Genomic DNA, 22,879 nt, shown 5'->3' on the forward strand with positions numbered 1-22,879 from the left:
ACCCTAAAATTTGGCCTGCGGAACCTCTAAGAGAAGCATATTTCAACCGATCCGGCTGAAATTTGGTACATGGTGTTGGTATATGGTCTCTCACAACCATTGTGAAGATGCTTCTTCACATTGTTTTACGGCAGTTATGTCTAAGTAGCTTTCCAATGAAAAGGGTTTCTATAGGAATGTTGTTCCCATAGGAATTTGAAAAACAAATAAAAATTTAAAGATTATTCATTTTAAAAATTTCGAACTGATACAATCAGTAGTCATTTGGTGTCGTTATAAAATTTTGCTTTTGTATTGGAAAAATAAGGAAGCACATAAATAACATATTTATTACTATTGTGCGTAAGGATCCTCCAAAGAGTTCATAGTATAATCATTTCCCGTCTTCCAGAGAGTGCTCATATTATCACTTAAAGACAAGATTTTCATTTTTCATCTGAGAAAGGCTGTGGCAAATATAAAAATAAGGAGTGGCTGGACGGTCAGATCGAAAGAACCCGAAGTTTTCCGGTACTCCTTATTTATTACCATCCCGAGCAGTACTAATTCGTAGCGTACAATAATCGCTAATATTTACATCATTTGGGCCAACAAACTAAATTTATTGTAACTTTCGTAGGAACTAATGATTCTCCCGAAACCAGAATAGTCTAGGATTGTCACGAAATTTTAATAACAAATACTTTCAAAACACGCGGATTTTGATGGATCATTATAATTTCTTTAATTAAGTTACCACCACAATATAATTTAATTCAAAACAACTTATGTACAGAGCTATTCACATTAAGAGTACAATTTGTAAATGAATGTAGCACAGTGAACCTCCATCAAGAAACAGGCCTGTTTACAACGATGTATGGTGAGTCCAATTTCATATACTTACATTTGTAATAGCTCTCTTATATAAATCATTACACAATATTAGCCTAAAGCACAGGTAGAAGTCCTTAAGGAAGAATGTAAACGAAATAGGAAAGATATTAACTGGCTCCAAAATCAAATACAATCTTGCAAGCTGTTCATTAAGGGTTTGAATAATTCCAACAATCCTCGAAAGCAGATTGTGGACTTAATGAACGACGTACTCGAAATAAACCCGGAAATAAAATCTGTATCTAAGGTTTTCGAGCGTAATGGAAAAATGTCTGTGGCAGTTCAATTAGAAAATTCTCATGGGATAAACGAGGTTTTCAAAACATAAAGAAACTAAACAATTCCAACATAATTATAGAATGCGACATTCCCCCAAGTAAATTGATAAAAAAGAGAATTCTTCGGTATATTAGGCGTGAAATTCTTGAAATCAGCAAGGCGTATAAGATATGGGTAAGAGCGGATTCGATGGTAATAGATAGTAAATATTTTACCTGGAATGAACAAAATCAGTTAGTCTGCGGAAAAATGACTGCAGAGCAGGAGCTGATAAAACTTTACGGAGAAGATATAAAATGTTTGAATATGAACTATAACAATATAGAACAGATCTTGAATTCAAAAAACTAAGGCTATCAAAACACGAAAACTTTAACTTTAATAATATTGAAATATTATCGTACAATGTAAATGGAATAGAGAATAAATTAGTACACCCTTCATTTTTTAATTATGTAAACCAAGCACATATTTTTGTATTAGTGGAAACACATCTGTCAACAGAAAAGTTTGATCAATTAAAAAAATACTTTCCAAAACATTACTTACACAATAAACCAGCAACAAGAAATCAACGATATGGAAGAAGAATTGGGGGAATTTTGGTTGGCGTCAGCAAGGATCTAGATGAAATTGGTATTACATTTGAAAGTCTTAATGACGAAATGTTCTTATGTTTCATATTTAAATCAAAACAGTATGCATTTACCATCATTCCGCTATACTTAAGGCCGGCAACATGGGACAATGATCTTGTTCAGTTAAAGAATAAATTAGAGAATGGTGAGCTTATAAACCCTATTCTAATTGGAGATATGAATGTGAGAATTGGAGAGGATAACCAAGAGGTAGATAAATGTATTATCGATAATTACGCAATGGGATATGTAACACGAAGATCGAAAGACAAAACTCTAAATAGCAAGGGCCAACGTTTCTTAGAGCTGTGCACAGATTATAGCATGCTGGCTCTAAATGGAAGAACCCAAGGAGATGAGAATGGCGAGTACACATATATTGGAGCTAGAGGCAACTCCGTAAATGACATCTGTGTAGTTTCATTCGATATTCTGGAACATGTTGATAAATTTAAAGTTGACTCCAAAACTTGGTCAGATCATCTACCAATAACATTAAGTCTAAGGTCAGTTAGTCCAAACAATACCAAACCGTTAGGCCTTCTTCCAAAATTGATATGGAGAGAATCATTTAAGAACATATATCAATCAAGACTGAATAATAAACTTGGTGGTGTTTTAGAAGATAATGAAGAACCTACTCTGGAACTGCTTAGTAATATTATTAAACAATCTGTTACAGTCGAAACACAAACACAACAATGCTAGGAAGAAGAGTTTTGAGATGCTTGAAAGATTTAGAAAATCCAATAACTTATCCGACAAACAAATATACATGCAAGCTTTAAGTGAATACAAACGTATTGGCTACGATAGCAAGATGATGTACATTCAACAACTCGTTATTAAAATAAACAATGTATGTAATAGCAAAGAATGGTGGAGCCTTGCACGCGAAATCCGAGGGCACAATCCCCAAATAGGTGCTCAAATTAAGTCTGCTGAGTTTAAAAACTACTTTAAATCCCTACTTTATCAAAATGAACAGAGGATTGAAATCCAATACGCTCATATGCTCCATGAAGATGTCGATTTAGATGGACCCATCACCACAGATGAATTATACCATGTATTAAAGAAAGCCAAATTGAACAAAGCGCCGGGAGAAGATCGGATCCCGTATGAACACATAATCAACGCAACACACAATTTTCATATAATAATGGTTAAAGCGTTTAATAGAATTTTAGATAGCGGTCAAATTGAAGATTCATTTACCAAATCAATCATATTCCCTATTTATAAGAAAGGAGATCCCAGTCAACCATCTAATTATAGAGGAATTTCCTTTATGAACACTATTAGCAAAGTTATGATGGGCATACTTAACGAGAGGTTACATAATTGGTTGGAAAAACACAATATTTTACTTGAATACCAGGCCGGTTTCAGAAGGCATTATTCTGCAGCAGATAACGTATATAATCTTGCATCTATAGTACACATAAAATTAGCTGAAAAAAAGAAAGTATATGGGTTCTTTGTAGATTTTAAAGCGGCATTTGATAAAATATCAAGATCATCATTGATTTATAAATTACATGCTATGGGTGTGTCATCAAAATTCGTAAAACTCATCGAAAGTATATATAGAAATACCAGATCGGCGGTATGGACCGGTAATGAAATATCAGATTATTTCGACACCAAAGAAGGAGTGAAGCAGGGATGCCTATTATCACCATTGCTGTTCGCGCTATATATTAACGATTTACATGAACATCTGCAAGGAGGAGTCAACATTGACTAAATCAATATCAGAATATTATTATACGCATATGATATTGTTATTTTGGCGGATGATTCTAGAACTCTTCAAAATATGATTCAAAAACTAGAAGATTTTGATTTATGGAACCTTGAGGTCAATATGGCAAAATCGGAAGTACTAATTTTTCGCAACGGAGGGGTGCAAAGGAGTGATGAACAATGGACTTATAAAGGCGCAAATATAAAAGTATCAAAAAACTATCAATACCTGGGTGTTCTGCAAACTCCACGGATGAGCTTCAAAACCCATGTTATTAATCGCACAAAACAATCGAAAAATGCTATAAACACAACATGGAGAGAGTTTTTGGGGAAAAAGGATATTTGCTTGAGCATGAAGTGGGGAATATATACAGCAGTATGTCGGTCGATACATATATTGTCTTAACAGTGATTTCATCAATCATATTCTTAAATCTATTGCTTAATTTAACTACATTTTTATACATAATTAAATTCTATACCACAATAATCAAAACATTATAATTATTATTTATATCATCCATATATATATTCGCCTTAATTTCATATTGAGTTCTATCAAATATATGTAATTAATTCTAATTTAATTTTTAAATGAAAAACTAATTTGTTTTAGTATTTTCCACGAAAGGTAAATGAGTCTTCGACGGGATATAGTAACAAAAGTTGACCATTGGTTCAGCTTAGTATATAAGGTAACGAAAGTTTGGTAACTATGTAATTTAAAACTAAGCCATTATGATGGTATGTCATTTCCTTTTCTCTCCCTCTCTTTCTATTTTCTATGTTATTTAATTCCTCCCGTACTATACTAAGAGCTACCTTATGTTTTCTTTTATGGAGTCGCATCCGACTCCTTCTCCGATGAACAAGAACTGTCCCAAGATTGAGCACAGCCGGGGCCAGAAGGTAGCCATGTTCAAAGCAGAAGGAACCCGAGTGGTGGATCGTCACACCATATAACCCCCATATAGCCCCCACACTCTTAGAAAAATATGTTTTTCATATGTTCCGATATAAACAAAATGTGTTTCGGGCACAATTTTAAAACACAATATATTTAAGTGCAAACAAGGTGTGTTCCTAAACGAACACTAAATGTTTGGGACATCTATGTTAATATGTTAGAATATATTATGTTTGGGGCATGAATGTTTCATAAAAATCATATGTGTGAATGCAAACATATATAAATTTACAAATTTCGACTAAACATACATATGTTGTGATATTTTATTCAAAGCGACAGAGAGTATAGAGAAAGAAATAGAGATGGAAACCGGGAGAGTTGACTGGAGAGTCCACGTGGCAAACAAATGTATGTTTCTGTTAAATAATGTTATGTTTGCATGGGCTCGTGGGCGCTGCAAACTATGCTATATAAGTGTAACTTATAACGATAATTATCTACTGGTGACTATAACAGCTACGTAGTCCAGTGGGTAGTTTGTTGGCTTACAAACTGTATAGTCCTCGGTTCGATTCTCCGTGCAGGCGAAAGGTAAAATTTAAAAAATGTATAAAAGTGAATAATTTCTTCAACATTATTTGTATTACAGAAAAAGGTGCCAAGAACTAAAATATTTCGAGGAAGTGAAAATTACGAGTATTAGGCAATGAGCACAATCGTCTTTGGGAAAAATTCTTCCAAGCATATAATATTTTTGGGCTCAAAATGCTTCCACACATATGATATGTTCACATAAAACAAACATATTAATGTTTCGGCAGTATCCAATAATATATGTGCTTCCTGCAAAATATGTTTGGAACATATGTTAAAGAAGCGATTTTTTTTGAGGGTGCATATAAACGAACCCCCAGATTTGGCTTGCGGATCCTATAAGAGAAGCAAATTTCACACGATCCGTCTGAAATTTGGTACATGATGTTTGTATATGGTCTTGAACAACTAAGCCAAAATTGGTCCATATCGGTTCATATTTACATATAGCCCCCATATGAACCGATCCCCAGATTTGGCATGCGGAGCCTCAAAGAGGAGCAAATTTTATCCAATCCGGCTGAAATTTGGTACATGGTGTTGGTATATGGTCTTTAACAACCATACAAAAATTGGTCCATATCGGTTCATAATTATATATATCCCCCATATAACCCATCCCCACACTGTTAGAAAAATATGTTTTTCATATGTTCCGATGTAAACAAAATGTGTTTCGGGCACAATTTTAAAACACAATATATTTAAGTGCAAACATGTAATGTTCCTAAACTAACACAAAATGTTTGGGACACATATGTTAATATGTTAGAATATATTATGTTTGGGGCATGAATGTTTCATAAAAATAATATGCGTGAATGTAAACATATATAAATTTACAAATTTCGAGTAAACATATATATGTTGTGATACTTTATTCAAAGAGCGACAGAGAGAAAGAGTTAGTATAGAGAAAGAAATAGAGATGGAAACCGGGAGGGTTGAATAAAAAGATATCAACATAACACAGCGAGAGATTGAAATGAGAGCAATTTCTGTGAAACCGCTTGTATGTTGTTTCGGAAAACTGTTTTATGATAAGGCCATAAATATTATTTAATTTGAATAAAGAGAATAGACATTCGGAACAAAGAGAATAGACTTTTGAAAAACAAACAAGTATATAAAGCAGTAAATTCGGCCGGGCCGAATCTTAAATACCCACCACCATGAATCAAATATAATAGTTTAGTTTGAAAATTCTTCGTCGTAGTGGGTTCCTTGATCATATATAGAATTGTAGGGGGTTTGATGACAAATCTTCTCCCAAGCAAGTCAATGAAGACCAGATCAGATTCTGGATTTATGAGAACCAATTTTGTTTGAGTTTTAGAGAATTATAAACATATCGTGTATATGATGAAATTACGACTTGATTTGAAATCTTAAATCTGTAGATTATTTCCGCCATTATTTAAACAAATACGATGAGTTAATTCTGGAAATTCTACTTTCAGTTTCAAGCAATTTTCATGACCATGAAATAAGTGTTTTCTTTTTTGAGAAACGTAATTTTAGGCAAGTAAAGTTTTTTTTTTTTTTGACATAAATTTTAGAGACAATCGTTGAATAAACGAAAATACTTTATACGAAAAGGAAATTTCGTTTGTCTAAAATTTCATTATAGATTACTAATTTCCAGCAAATCGTATAAAAACTACGGATTCTAGAAGCCCAAGAAATAAAGCCGGGAGATCGATCTATATTGGGGCTATACCAAAACATGGACCGATAGGCATCATTTGCTACTCACATATATGTGTTCTTAAAATACCTCCAGATTTTCAATTTCAAACAAATCGGCTAAAAAATATAGTATCTACACGCCCATGAAGTAAAAATCGAGAGATCAGTCTATATGGGGGTTATACCAAAAAATGGGCCTCGATATACCTCAATTTCGGCACACTTATTAGTGGTCCAAAAATACATCTCGATTTCGAATTTCAGGCAAATCGGGTAATAAATAAAGTTTATAGAAGCTCTAGAATTTCAGGCAAATCGGATGGTAAATATAGTTTTTAGAAGCCCAAGAAGCAAAATCGGGAGATCGGTCTATATGGGGGCTATACCAAAACATGGACCGATGGGCACCATTTTCGACACACCTTTTGATGGTCCCAAAAGAACTCTAGATTTTCAATTTCAGGAAAATCGGATAGGAAATATAGTTTCTAGAAGCCCAAGAAGCAAAATCGGGAGATCAGTCTATATGGGGGCTATACCGAAATATGGACCGATGAGCACCATTTTCGGCACACCTTTTTATGGTCCTCAAATACCTCTAGATTTCCAATTTCAGGCAAATCGGATGGTAAATATAGTTTCTAGAAGACCTAGAAGCAAAATCGGGAGATCGGTCTATATGTGGGCTATACCAAAACATGGACCGATACGGACCATTTTTGACACACCTCTTTATAGTCCCACAATACCTCTAGATTTTCAATTTCAGACAAATCGGATAAAAAATACTGTTTCTAGACGCGTAAGAAATAAAATCGGGAGATCGGTCTATATGGGGGCTATACCAAAACATGGACCGATACGGACCATTTTTGACACACTTCTTTATGGTTCCAAAATAGCTCTAGATTTCCAATTTCAGGCAAATCTGATAAAAACTACGGTGTTTATAGGCTCAAGACCCCAAATAGGGAGGTCGGTTTATATGGGGACTATATCAAAACTAGGACCGATATAGCCCATCTTTGAACTTGACCTGCCTGCAAACAAAAAACGAATCTGTGCCAAATTTCGGGACGATAGCGCCATTATTGAAGGCTGTAGCGTGATTACAACAGACAGACAGACAGACAGACAGACGGACATGCTTATATCGTCTTAGAATTTCTCCCTGATCAAGAATATATATACTTTCTATAGTCGGAAATCGATATTTCGATGTGTTACAAACGGAATGACAAACTTATTATACCCCCGTCACCATTTTATGGTGGTGGGTATAAAAATGCTGCTCGCCTTGAGAGCAGCATTTTATGTATGTGTGGACATGTGTTTTGTTTATCATTTTGGCATTATGGGCACAATTTTTTTCTTGGTTCGTTAAAAGAAATCAGGGGTCTTCATAAAAATAACGAAAGGGCACTATACTCTTTTTAGAGTTGGAACAGTAAAATGAAATATGGAAGAAATAGTGAAAAATGACCCAGTAAAATGTATAAAAACAAAGTTTAGTTCCTCTTTATTAATAAGTAGTCCACGAGGAGTTGACGGGCATTAAGTTCGAGTTTTGCAGCTAAAACAATTTAAAAAGTTTATTTTCTTTAAAATGAATTATTAAAGAAAAATAAAAGGAATTTTAGAGCGTATTTAACACCATATACTAGTAAAAAACTGTTCACGCCTAAATAAGTTTATGTTTATATTATAAAATTATTTATGTATGTTTATACTCGACTCCACGTTCTTCTTTTGTTAGAGTTTTTTAATTCCTTCCAAATTTTAAAGTTTTGTACCAAAAACAGTTTTTTGTTACAAAGGTGTTATTTTTGCAATAAAAAAATAATATTTTATCCAAAAATCAGTCAATTTCGTTTATACCAAGCACTGTTCGAAGTTTCATTATAAAAATTTAATATAGTATAGATATAAATGTGTAAATTAAAAAAAAATGTTCGGTCGGAGCAGGGATTGAACCCACGACCCTTTGCATGCAAGGCAGACATGCTAACCACTGCTCCACGTGGCAAACAAATGTATGTTTCTGTTAAATAATGTTATGTTTGCATGGGCTCGTGGGCGCTGCAAACTATGCTATATAAATGTAACTTATAACAATAATTATCTACTGGTGACTATAACAGCTACGTAGCCCAGTGGATAGTGTGTTGGCTTACAAATTGTATGGTCCTCGGTTCGATTCTCCGTGCAGGCAAAAGGTAAAATTTAAAAAATTTATAAAAGTGAATAATTTCTTCAACATTATTTGTATTACAGAAAAAGGTGCCAAGAACTAAAATATTTCGTGGAAGTGAAAATTACGAGTATGTTAGGCAATGAGCACAATCGTCTTTGGGAAAAATTCTTCCAAGCATATAATATTTTTGGGCTCAAAATGCTTCCAAATATATAATATGTTCACATAAAACAAACATATTAATGTTTCGGCAGTATCCAATAATATATATGCTTCCTGCTAAATATGTTTGGAACATATGTTAAAGAAGCGATTTTTTTTGAGGGTGCAGATTTGACCTCCGGAGCCTCTTGAAGAAGCAAAATTCATCCGATCCGGTTACATTGCGCTAGTATATGGCCGATAACAACCATGCCAAAATTGGTCCGTATCGATCTATAGTTATATATAGCACCCAGATAAACTGATCCCCAATAAAAGAAAAATCACGATTGCCACTCGAGCCAAAAATAATCTACCAAAATTTTATTGCCATAGAATATTTTGTTAAAATTTCATTTTATAGAAAATTTTGTCAACGTTTTATTTCTTTAGGAAATTTTGACAGAATTTTATTTCTGTAGAAAATTTTGTCAAAATGTTATTTCTATAGAAAATTTATGAAGCATCTCCTACTTGGAAAGGAATATATTGCAGAATCTTCCAAAACATCAAGAATTCTACCAAACAGTAAAAAAATCTGCCATTTTTGGTAGACTCGTGTTCATAATTGTATATAGCCGACCCCCATATTTCAATTCTGGCTCTATAATTACCGCACAAAAGTTCGTATCGGTTCGTAATTATTTCTTCCCTATATATACCGGTCAAGAACTGAATATATACAAATTTAATCGACATTTCTTTTGTCTAGTATATATCCCGCATGGACTAACTTACAACTTAGAAGATGATGTTAAGAAGTTTTAAGATGCCTTGCCATCGGCCGCAACCCAAGTAATTCAATTGTGGATGACCGCAATCAATGGTGGAGGGTACATAAGATTCGGCCTGACCGAACTTACGACCGTATATACTTGTTTTTTAATAATCTTGTAAACCAGTTCTTAACATATAAATTAAAATATACTATTAAATTAAACATACTACCTCAAGAACACCGAATCACATGATACGCTTCCCGAAGTTAAATATAAAGTTTCTACGTATTAAGACTAGAAGATTCTGAATTTGAAGATATTAAATTTATAAGAAGAAATTTTGTTTGAGTTTTACACGAATCTTAACCCTAGAAAGCTTATCCTACTGAATGTCACTGAAAAGCTAAAACATACGTCTGTGGGACATATAATAGTTTGTCATCACGTGGAGAAATTTTGTGGTTTTTTGTTATACATTTTTGTACTTACACCGATTCTATATACAAATCCTTATCATTAAACACGTTTTTGGCTAAACTTTTATTTATTGTGTAACAAAAAAATCACATTTTCGGTACCCATTTTTATGAGAGAGAGCGAAAAACTAAAAAACGCATACGTCTCTCAGACGTAGATAAGCTGTTTGGGGTTAAACATTCCGATACAGGGTTTTGTGTGCCTAAAATACCACAAGATTTACAATTTCAGGAAAATCGGATAAAAGCTACTGTTTCTAGAAGCCCTAGGAGTAAAATCTGGAGATCGGTCTATATGTGAGCTATACCAACACATGGACGGATGCATCCCATTTCCCTTACACCTATTTGTGATCCTAAAATACCTCTTGATTTCAAATTTTAGGCAAATCAGATAGAAAGTACGTTTTCTAGAAGACGAAGAAAAAATAATCGGGAGATCGGTCTATAGGTTAGGTTAAAGTGGCAGCCCGATTAAGATTCAGGCTCACTTAGAGTATTCAGTCCATAGTGATACCACATTAACTAAAAGTACCTATTACATATGGGCACTTCTAGTTTTAACCGCTGAACCTTCTCGATTATTTTCTTCTGTTGAACCAACCAGATTGTTCCAAAAACATTAGCAGACTGCTTAAGTTAAAGTTTTCCAGGTCCGCCAGTAATCTAAAGCTATATGCCCCTAAAATTTGCTTACGCCTTACAAAAAATGCAGGACACTCACACAAGATGTGTTTAATTGATTCCTTTTCCTCCGCATCATGACAGCTCATATAATAGTCATTATACTTCGCGCCTATAGTTTTTGCAAAATCGCCAATCAGGCAGCGACCCGTTATAGCAGATATCAGGAGTGATATCTGACGTCTCGAGAATACTAGCATATCTAGTGTGCGGTTTAAGTTTAAATGGGACCATATTTGCTTAGTGTTGTTACAACCCTTGCAATTCTCCCATCGAACATTTGCCACCATAACAGCCTTCTCACGCAGTATGAGCTTGCAGGTAGCCAACAGATTCTTGTTCCCCTGGAATATGTAAGGTAGTCCCTAGCCTTGCTAACTCATCCGCTTCCCAGTTCCCCGGTATGTTCCTATGGCCATCTCATTGAGAGATTTGCGGCAGTCGATGGCTGTTTTCGAGTTGAGGAACATTGCTTGGAACATTACTTCTTAGCCAATTCACCACTTCTCTTATTGCTAATATTTCAGCCTGAAAAACACTACAGCGATTAGGTAATCTTTTCTCTATTCGAAGTTCCAGATCTTTAGAATATACTCCGAAACCCAATTGTCCATCCAATTTGGAGCCATAAGTATAGAAATCTATATATCGTTTATTCCCCGGGGCCTGTGTGCACCACGCCTCACTGTTGGTAATTAGAGTTTCAAACTTTTTGTCGAAAAGTGGTGTCGCCAAAGTATAATCCACTACGTTAGGCACATTATTTTGAGGACCGAACTGTGACCGCACAGCCGTTGTTGCAGCTGACTGTTTGGCCAAAATGTTTAAAGGCAGTAGATAAAGCATGACATTAAGGGAATTTGTTGCTATCTTGCTGAATGCGCTTGAGATACACAAGCACGCCATACGCTGAACTTTGTCTAAACTTGTCGGCTGGTGAAGTGCCGGCCACCAGACTACAACACCATATAGCATTATAGGTCTAACCACTGCCGTGTATAACCAATACACAAATTTCGATTTTATTCCCCACTTTTTTCCTATTGCCACCAAAGGGAATTTCAATACCCCTAAGGATATGGGCCTAACCGTGGGAGTATTGCGATCTTTGCAGTACATGATTAATTCTGTCTTTTCAGGATTTATTCCAAGACCATACTCTTTCGCCCATTTCTCAGTCATCCGGAGGGCTCCCTGTATAATATATCTGATTGTCGATGGGAATTTTCCCCTGACTGCTAGCGCCACATCATCTGCGTATGCCACCACTTTTATCCTTTCTTTTTCTAGGGAAACCAGAAGGTTGTTTATAGCAACATTCCAAAGAAAGGGTGATAGAACTCCTCCTTGGGGAGTTCACATACCTTTGTATGTTTGCTTGTCCTAGTGTGGCTGAAATACGCCTCTTCGTTAGAAGTTCGTCTAACAGCCTAAGTATGCCGGGATCAACATTCCGAGTTGTCAGTCCATTTAAAATCGAGCTCGGATGGACATTATTGAACGCCCCTTCGATGTCTAGAAACGCCACGATTGTGTGTTCTTTTGACAGATAGTGAGCTTTCAATAAAGCTGACTTGTTCATGCAAAGCGGTCTCAGTAGACCTGCCCTTCGAGTATGCATGCTGTCGTTTCGAGAGCAAACTTGAATCGACCCTAGTGCTAAGATAAATATCTATCATCCTCTCCAGAGTCTTAAGCAGGAATGAGGATAAGCTGATTGGTCGGGAATCCTCTGTTGAGTCACTTTAAATTCCCGTGTTTTTTATAATTTTTGAAATTCTAGTTTTAAGTGTAACCACACCTTAGTATATTACATGAATACGATTACTTTGAATTCGATTACTTTATATCTCTCAACATAGCAAAGAAATATTGCTTTTTTGTACTCTTTTAGTTGTTAAGTCTACTTTGTACAAGAAGAACGTTTTCGACCATTAAAGTGGAAGCATCAAAATAACTTGTCGTTGTCTTTCATTTTAATCCAAACATAATTTGGCGACCGTGACAGGACCCAATTATATGACAAATATTTTTTGGGTTCTTTGAAATATAACAGTATAATTTGCAAAAAAGCAATATTATCGTTTGATGTTGTTATAAAAAAAATCTAAATTTCATCGAGAAACAAAGCCGACGCTTCGCTTATACAGCTGGAAGCAACGGATTTTTTACCATCGTTTTTTGTGATCATATGCCGACGCTTCGCTTTACAGCTGGAAGCAGGAGGATTTACATCATCATTGAATGTGCTAGCCACCATACCCCCCGAAACCATCGTCACTTCTTTCTGCATTCATCATCTCATATCGTAGCAGCATTAGAATTTAGCAGCAGCGTAGGTACAACAAAAAACATTACTGATTGGCATAATCATTAGCCTACAGACATAGTCGTCGCATTGTAAGTACATCTTGAGTTTTATTTGTCTCAACCATCAACGTTGGATATAAAACATATATTTGTGCATATATCGAATATACATACCGACGAATACCGTTTTCTTATATAATTGTCATCGTTTGAATTTATCTCAACAACACTCTTCGATTATCTCGCGCTCACTTACTCTCTACACATCACTCTCGCTCATTGTCTCTTCGAATATCACTCAATCCATCGTTTCGTTCATTCTCACTCAATTTAGATTCCTTTTACCTATCTTTCGTTTGGAAGCACTCTCACCTAAAGCTTCATTATTCCCCCTTCGTTTTATAAATTATTTGTCGTTAATATTGCGGCAATTCTTTTTGTATGTCACAATCGATCTTTGTAATGTAAACAAACGAATATATCAAGGTTTACATACAAAATTTCCTATTTCTAAACATATGTACATCAATTACTGTTAACAGAGTTATTGTAACATTTGCTGTCAATTCATAACATTTATTGAACATTGCAACACATAATTAACATTACGAAGATAGGTAACGGCGAAAAACAAAAAGATGAGCCCAACCAGGAATTAACAATGTTGAAGTCCCAGCGAAGCTCAATGAAACGAAATATTGGAATGTTAAAAACAAAAATAGAAAAAGATGGTGATTCATTGGATAATACGATTCTTGAATGTAGATTACAAATTCTAGAATCTTATTTCAAGCAGATAAGCCACATTCAATCGCAAATAGAGAAAATGTGCCCAACAGACAATGCAAGATCTGACATCGAAGACACATTTGCTTCTGCAAAAGCTGTCATACTAAGGCGGTTGAATACTCATCGTCGTTCAAGCACCATTGAGCAAAGTATTTTAAACACAAGTGCTCAAAGTTTATCACATCATTCTCGATTACCACAATTGAAATTACCCAAATTTGATGGTAAATATTCGGAATTTGCTCGATTCATGAGTACATATAAAACATTGGTTCACGAAGAGGCAAGCATTCCTACCATTGACAAATTCAATTATTTGTTAAATTGTTTATCAGGACAAGCACTAGCCGTAGTAGATGCGTTTCCTGTTAGTGAGGAAAATTATCAAACGGCAGTTGATCGCTTAAATGAGAGATATGGAAACAAGTCATTGATTTTCATCGATACGATAAATTCATTATTTTCAATTAATGCGATAACAAGACCAAATGCACCAGGTCTGCGGTTCATACTGGACAATGTTTCCGCTATTCGTTCATCTTTGTTATCAATAGGCTCGGAAGTAGATGTGGTCAACGCTATGTTGATCCACATAGTTTTATCGAAGATAGACCAAGAATCGAAGAACGCTTACAACGAAAAACGAGACTTAAAATCACTGCCTTCGTGGGATGATTGCTATAACATTTTGAGTAGACGTTGTCAGTTTCTAGAAACGTCATGCTCCACAGTCCCTCAAATTCATGACCGTGACAAGCAACCTCGATATAAAGATAGGCGTCCAGGGACTTCCCTTATGACCTCAAACGCTTTGTGTGAGTATTGCCAAAGCAAAGATCATGGAATTAGTAGCTGCTCTACATATTTAGCACTACCAGTGGCTCGTAGATTTGATTTTGTTAAATCTGCTTCTTTATGCATTAATTGCTTACGAAAAGGACACAGAGTTGCCAAATGCACATCGAAAACAAAATGTCGTGAATGTCGTGTTTCTCATCATTCTTCGCTACATAATCCTTTCTCGTCTAACAACACAGACCAAAATGTTTCTTCGCATCCAGCTAGTCATCGATTATAGTCAAACGTGCCTTCGTTCACTTCATCTTCTTCTACTTCATCGACAAACAAATCGACCCCACAGCCAACTCCTTGCACATCAAACCAAGTTCCATCGACACACATTACGAGAAAAGTAGCATTAGTAAATCGTAGTTTTCGCCAAAGCATTTTGCCGACTGCTGTTGTTTTGATGAAAGATGGTTTAGGCATCTTTCAGCCAGTTCGTGCTTTACTCGATTCTTGTTCCGAAATAAATTTGATCACTCAAGAAACAGCCGATCGTCTTCGTTTGCCTAAAACTAACACTATGCAACAAATTGAAGGTGTTTCAGAGATCAGAACCAAAATTAAGCACTCTGTTACTGCAAATGTAAAGTCTCGTTCATCAAGCTATGAATTCACCTCTCGCTTTCTGGTTATCAAATCCATATCGTCTCCACAGCCATCAAATCGAATAAACATTTCGCAATGGTGTATACCAGAAGGTGTCGAATTTGCCGATCCCCATTTTTTCGTGCCATAACGTATTGAGGTTTTGATTGGCTCAGATGTTTTTTTTTTTGATTTACTCATTGAAGGAAAAATTGTGCTTGGTGAGGGGCTCCCCGTTTTAACAAATACTGTTTTAGGATGGATTGTAGCTGGTACAATCGATACACATGTCCCCTCGAAAGTGATTACGTGCAACGTCATTACTAAATACGATGAGCTAAATACTCTCTTAAAACGATTTTGGGAGGTTGAAGAGTGTTAGCCACACGACTCGTCAATGACAGAGGAAGAAGAGCGCTGTGAAGCTCATTATGTTAATACAACAATCTTCGATGAATTTAACAGAGTAAAAGTTCGACTACCATTCAAAGAGTCTGTTAGTAAATTGGGAGCATCGTTAGAAATAGCCCAACGTCGATTTACATATTTGGAAAAAAGATTTTTGAGAGACGAATCGTTAAAAAATTTGTATGTTGATTTCATGAATGAATACTCTCGGCTTGGTCATATGACAAAGGTATCATGGGATAATATTGATAGACCACATTATGTCATACCCCATCATTCTGTTCATCGGCCTGAGAGCACCACAACAAAGCTCAGAGTCGTTTTCGATGCCTCGTCGCGTACATCAACGAATATTTCACTTAACGAAGTTTTAATGGTGGGACCTATCATTCAACAAGACTTGATAATAACAGTTCTTGGTTTCCGATTAAATAGATACGCCTTGACTGCGGACATATGTAAAATGTACAGGCAGTTTCTCGTGGATGAAAGTGATTGTAGTTTCCAATTAATTTTGTGGAGAAGTGACAGCAACCAGCCACTTGAGTTATATCAATTGAATACTGTCACCTATGGGACTTCGGCTGCGCCATTTCTTGCAGTAAGAAGTTTGTTTTTCATCGCAGATAGTTACAAAGAAATATTCCCTATTGGCGCACACGTTTTAAAACAAGATGTCTATGTGGATGACATTTTGACTGGAGCGGAGACTATTTCTGAAGTTTTAGTTAAAAAAGAACAAATAATCAATATTTTGAAAACAGCTGGGTTGAAATTATCAAAATGGAATTCAAATTGTGATAGTGTGGGTATTGTAAACGGGGAACAAATTTGCCAATTGAATAAAGATTATATCTCAAAAACTCTGGGGATGTCCTGGAAATCAAATTCTGATCGTTTTTGTTTTCGATTTGAGCTTAAAACACCACATATAGTGACAAAACGATCCATATTGAGTTGTGTGTCGAATTTTTTGACATTCTTGGTTTATTGAGCCCAATCGTTGTGTCGATGAAAATTCTAATTCAAGATATCTGGAAGAGAAATGTCGATTGGGATAAGCCTGTTGATGAAACGATCGAAAATCGTTGGCTACAAATTCAAGAAAGTCTTCCTCATATAAACGAAATTGAGATTCCACGTTTTGTACTAACATCAGTTCAATACCAATTTGAAATTCATGGTTTTGCTGACGCATCGCTGTTAGCATATGGGTGCTGTATTTATATTCGAGCTCCTGTGGAAAACGATTTCAAAGTGACTTTACTAATTGCAAAGTCCAAAGTAGCTCCAGTTGTACAGCAATCACTCCCCAGACTTGAGCTGTGCGCAGCATTGCTTCTTAGTAGAACATGGGAGAAAATTCGAAACAAATTTGACACATACAATTATCGAGTATTCTTTTGGTCAGATTCGAAAATCGTATTGAGCTGGCTCTCAAAACACTCATCGTCATTTGTATGCTTCGTCGCCAATAGACATCAGAGATACAAAATCTGACTCATAACATCTCTTGGAAACATGTCTCGTCCAAAGAAAACCCAGCAGACGTCGTTTCTCGTGGTTGTCTTGCAAATGAACTGGAATCAACCATATGGTTTACTGGCCCACAATTTCTATCAAGACCTGAAAGAGAGTGGCCTAATGGTGCAAACATTTTTACTGAGTTGCCTTCGAAAGAAATGAGAAAGTCTGCTCTTAAAATAACAACAACAACAGAATCCATCATCGGGAGCATTATAACTCGTTCGTCGTCGTATCTTCGTATCTTACACGTCATCGTTTACGTTCATCGGTTTATTGATAGAGTGAAAAAGAGTTCATATGTAACAGCAGAAGAACTTCAAATAGCATTTTGGACAGTCGTCCATCACATACAGAAGACTACATATGAGGAAGAGATTGAGCGAATTAAGAGTGAGTTGGATTTGAAACCACATCTACAAAAATTATCGCCTTTTATACATGAGATAGAGTTTCGCAAACAAAAGAGAGGCATTCTTCGGGTTGGTGGGCGGCTAGCAAACTCACCACTACCATTCGACGCAAAATTTCCAGCGCTGCTACCTAAAGATCATCGTTTTTCAAAACTCTTCGTGGAATATTTACATAGAAAACACTACCATGCGGGAGCAAAATGCCTCATTGGAATACTTCGACAAAACGTGTGGATTGTCAATGCACGAGATTTAGTACGAAAAGTTGTTCGAAATTGCATCCACTGCTTTAAATACAAGCCGAAGCTGCAACAACAAATAATGGGTGATCTGCCAGCTGACCGTCTAAATGCTCATCGGCCTTTTTTAGTATCTGGAGTAGATTTTTGTGGCCCATTTTACACCACTTTTCGTATTAGGGGAAAAGCGCCTTACAAAACTTACGTGGCTATCTTCGTTTGTTTTGCCTCTAAGGCAGTTCATATTGAAGTGGTGTCGGATTTATCTACTGATACATTTCTGTTGGCACTAAAGCGCTTCATTGGCAGACGTGGAATACTTATTCGGCTCTACTGCGATAATGCAACCAATTTTGTGGGAGCTAATTCAAAACTGGCAGACTTTAGAAAACGATATTTAGATTCAGCAAACATTGAAGCACTACAGAAATACAGCGCTATGACTGGATTTCAATTTTCGTTCATTCCACCACGATCTCCACATTTCGGTGGCCTCTGGGAGGCTGCCGTGAAATCGACAAAATCCCTTCTCGTTAAAAACATATCTCAGGCCAACATAACTTATGAAGAGCTACAAATTGTTTTAGTCGAAGTTGAGGCAATATTGAATTCGAGACCATTGACCGCTCGGTGCGACGATCCAAATGATGGTGAAGCTCTTACTCCGGCACACATGCTTATTGGTTCATCGCTTTTATCGGTGCCAGATACAAATGTTGAGCAATATACCAACACAAACTGTTTGAAGCGTTACCAATTGATCACTTTTTGAAGCAGCAATTCTGGAAACAATGGTCTCGCGATTATATACTTGATTTACAGCAAAAATCGAAATGGTACAAGACTTACCCCAATATCAAAGAAGGTACTCTTGTTATTGTGCACGAGGACAACACTCCACCTCAACATTGGTTGCTGGCTCGGGTAACAAAAGCAATACCAGCGCGCGATGGCAAAGTAAGGGTGGTGGACCTGAGAACTATTAACGGAATATTTCGGCGATCAGTCCAAAAAGTAGCACCATTACCCATCGGAGAAGATTATTGAAAGTGTCCTTTCAATGGGGGCAGGATGTTGAGTCACTTTAAATTCCCGTGTTTTTTATAATTTTTGAAATTCTAGTTTTAAGTGTAACCACACCTTAGTATATTACATGAACGATTACTTTGAATTCGATTACTTTATATCTCTCAACATAGCAAAGAAATATTGCTTTTTTGTACTCTTTTAGTTGTTAAGTCTACTTTGTACAAGAAGAACGTTTTCGACCATTAAAGTGGAAGCATCAAAATAACTTGTCGTTGTCTTTCATTTTAATCCAAACATCCTTCGCACTCGAGTGAGAGGCTTTTCCCGCTTTGGGTATGAAAACGACTTTTGTTTCCCTCCGCTTTCCTGGGATATATGCTAAGTTCATACATCCTATATATATCACCGACAACCAGGCGATGATTCTGTCAGTCACTGCTTGTAACTCCGCCGGAGTAAATCCATCAGGTCCGGGGTATTTGAATGGTCCAAAGCTATTTAACGCCCATTTTATTCTAGATTCCGATACAATTTCCTCGATAGGAAACGACCGCTGAGCCCCTGTAGCACCGCCAGAACATGGTTCGAACGTTTGATTTCCAGGAAAAGGTTTTAATGAAACCTGAAGCGGAGTTAGTGGATGCTAGTTAGTACCTTCAGTAGTCTGGAAGCCTTGGACGTATTTTCAATACTGCTTCAGTAATCATTCCAAGAGTTATGCAGAGCCTTTCTCAGATCTCGCTTGATTCTCTCAGATTCTTCTTGTAAGCGTCCCAATCCTCAGGAGCTCTGGGGGACTTTGCTTTGTTAAAGAGCTTCCTGCAGGATTTGCTCATATTACATAACTCCGTAGACCACCATGGTGGTCGATTTTTCCTTCTTGGCTTCACTCTAGGGCATGCGGCTTTCAGTGAGATATTGAAGGCCTTGCATCGCATCCCATAATGAGTTTTGTCTTTGTTTGCAATGACTCCTCAACTAAGGTGTTAACGGCACGTGGAGGCATCTCCCTATCATGTCCCATGTAGACCGAAGATACCTAATATTTGCATTTGGCTAATTCTATACTGGCAACGACAGTGTCAGTTTTAGACATTGAAGGAAGCAGAAACAAGGCTCGATTTACATCATTACCAGTATACTGCAATAGTTTGAACCCCGGAGTACTTTATTCACATATTTTGTTTCTATACACATATGGTTCTTGCATAAGAACTATATCTATGTCCCCTTTCATCAGGAGAACTTTTAAGGCAGCACATGCAGCCTTACAATGGTGAAGATTTATCTGGAGGATCCGTAGGATCATCGAGATTTTCAACAACCGTCACATCAGCCGTTTCAATCGAGTCATCAAGAATGTCCTCTTCAGAGATCTCGGTGACTCTCGCAATAACCATAGGTTGAACTTTGGTGAGTTTTGAGGCTGTAGAAACCTCCTCTCGCATACCGTGTTCATGTCTGCATCTTTGGTATCTCCCTCGACTTCGCAAGAGGATCCGCTCATTTCTGATTCAGACAGAGGCTTGTCCATTTCCGAATTCTTTAGCTGATCGTTTTTATATACCTTCATTTGGATATAATGAAAGCCATAACATACACGGCCCTGGGACTTTGCTAGATGTGGCAAAGACTGAGAGTGAGTAGACGCTCTATGGGGGTTATACCAAAACATTGACCGATAGCCATCATTTTCGGCACACCCATTTGTGGTCCTAAAATACCTCTAGATTTCAAGTTTTAGGCAAATCGGAAAGTAAATACGGTTTCTAGAAGCCCAAGAAATAAAATCGGGATGTCGGTCTACATGGGGGCTATATAAATACATGGACCGATATGCACCCTTTTCGGTACACCTATTTGTGGTCCCAAAATCCCTGTAGATTTCCAATTTCAGGGAAATCGGATATAAACTGTTTCTAGAAGCCAAAGGAGTAAAATCTGGAGAGCGGTCTATATGGGGGGCTATACCAAAACGTCATCAATCAATTCCATTTTATCATTATAAAGACTTGGAATATATTGGAAGTATTTTTGGCCTCTAAAGGTGAGTACCAAGTTCGAGTTTAGCCGCTAAAGTGAAAACTAAATCAGCAAAAACAGGCATACAATTATACATATTTGTTGCAAATTTTATTATAACTGGATTGGGAATAGCCCAAAGCAAATTTTCACAAAGTTTGTATTCCTTAAAATCGATTATTAAAGAAAAATAATCGTAAAAAAATTACGAGTTTAGCGGCTAAACTCGAACTTAATACCCTCCTTAACTCCATACAGCACCGACCACTATGGGTTGGAGTGCAATCGTATGAAATGCCACACAATGTCCCACATTCGTTCTAACCCATGTCCCCGTATTTCTATAATTTTCCATTGATTTTGAATAACATAACATTGTTTAGAACATAACATAACATTGTTTTAAATTTCACAAATAGATCGTTTTATCTTTCGAGCAAACCCGGAATATACCAGTAGAAAGTTTTAAGGCATTTCATGCATATCGTGCATACCGAATATTTGTGGTCAAACACAAAACAGAGTGAATAAGTTTGGCACACTCCATGCTGACACATTGATACGCCAACTATCATCCTAACATCATGAAATCAAAACTACTCTACTAAATTATATCACTTTATCAAGGAATAACTTTCATATTTCCACTTGACCTCTAATTTGGTGCCGAGATTTCTTGCAAGGCATGAGCAATATGATGCAATTTACCAGAAGTTTGGCGCTACCCTCTATGCGTTGTGATTCCATAGGGATTCAGGTGAACCATACGATGCTCTTATGGTTGGTGCTAATGATGATGATGATGTTGTTGGGAGTGGTTGATAGCTCTAACAGCCATGCCCTGTACCATATCGATATAGTCAGCTCTTTTTGCCATTTCTTAATTCCAAACTGCCGTTTGCAAAAGTGTTCACCTCAAAGGAACTGTACAGGTGTTTCCCATTCATTCGTTTATTGTTTTTAGGCAAGTCCATAACAATGGCACACTTATCTGTACATGAGCTTGTAGTTTCCACTACTTAGCCATGTAATGGTGCACCCACACTTTATCCTTCGTATGTGGCTGGTGATATTTCTGCTGGTTATGTTTCCATTGTTGGCTTTGTTGCTGCATTTTCTGCAGTGATGATGCTGTACTAAAGTATTTAGAATCTCTTCGTAAGTGTGGGTAGAATGGCTCAAGTATATGTTCGAGTTCATGTGATTGTTTGTACGATAAAGAACCCACTTAAACATTGCCCCTTTCACCCGAAGGAAACACCCAATATGCAATAAACAAGAACATAAGGAACATGAGTAGAAGCAACATTTGACGATTTTAAAATTCATTGAAAATCCCAGAGTTACCAAATATCTTCAAAACACCAGATTGTAAGTGAGTACACACAAAAAATTATCACCGAAATTTTTTCGATTATAGACTTAATTGAATTTTGAAACGGATTCTATTAATATGCTAATTGATTCAATTAACTATTTAATCAAATCCGAATAAAATCCAACCAAAAAAATTATTGACATTTATTACGTTTCCATTTAAATATTAATTGATTCACTCAATTTGTTAATCAATTCGGAAATAATTTTGAATTACAAACGTGATTGAAAAAATTTTCGTTCCCAATTAAACATGTGATTGATTCAATCACCTTTGTGATTGAAATTGAATAGTTTTGAGCGAAGGAGAGAAAGAGCAAAAAGA

General features: G+C 36.4%; 2 protein-coding genes across 2 annotated transcripts; both read left to right on the plus strand.

Annotated features, from left to right (window-relative positions):
• The first annotated feature begins 13,983 nt into the window (after positions 1-13,983).
• Positions 13,984-15,189, plus strand: LOC142230872 (uncharacterized). The gene has a single exon (XM_075301494.1). It carries the CDS (start codon positions 13,984-13,986, stop codon positions 15,187-15,189), a length of 1,206 nt encoding a protein of 401 aa, XP_075157609.1.
• Positions 15,190-15,939: 750 nt separating this feature from the next.
• On the plus strand, positions 15,940-22,317 carry LOC142230873 (uncharacterized). The gene is made up of 5 exons (XM_075301495.1): positions 15,940-16,759; positions 16,981-17,372; positions 17,429-18,826; positions 18,901-19,083; positions 22,201-22,317. Exons 1-5 carry the CDS (start codon positions 15,940-15,942, stop codon positions 22,315-22,317), a joined length of 2,910 nt encoding a protein of 969 aa, XP_075157610.1.
• Positions 22,318-22,879: the final 562 nt, after the last annotated feature.

The sequence above is a fragment of the Haematobia irritans genome, chromosome 3 (genome assembly GCF_050003625.1).
Source record: "Haematobia irritans isolate KBUSLIRL chromosome 3, ASM5000362v1, whole genome shotgun sequence".
Taxonomy (NCBI): domain Eukaryota; kingdom Metazoa; phylum Arthropoda; class Insecta; order Diptera; family Muscidae; genus Haematobia; species Haematobia irritans.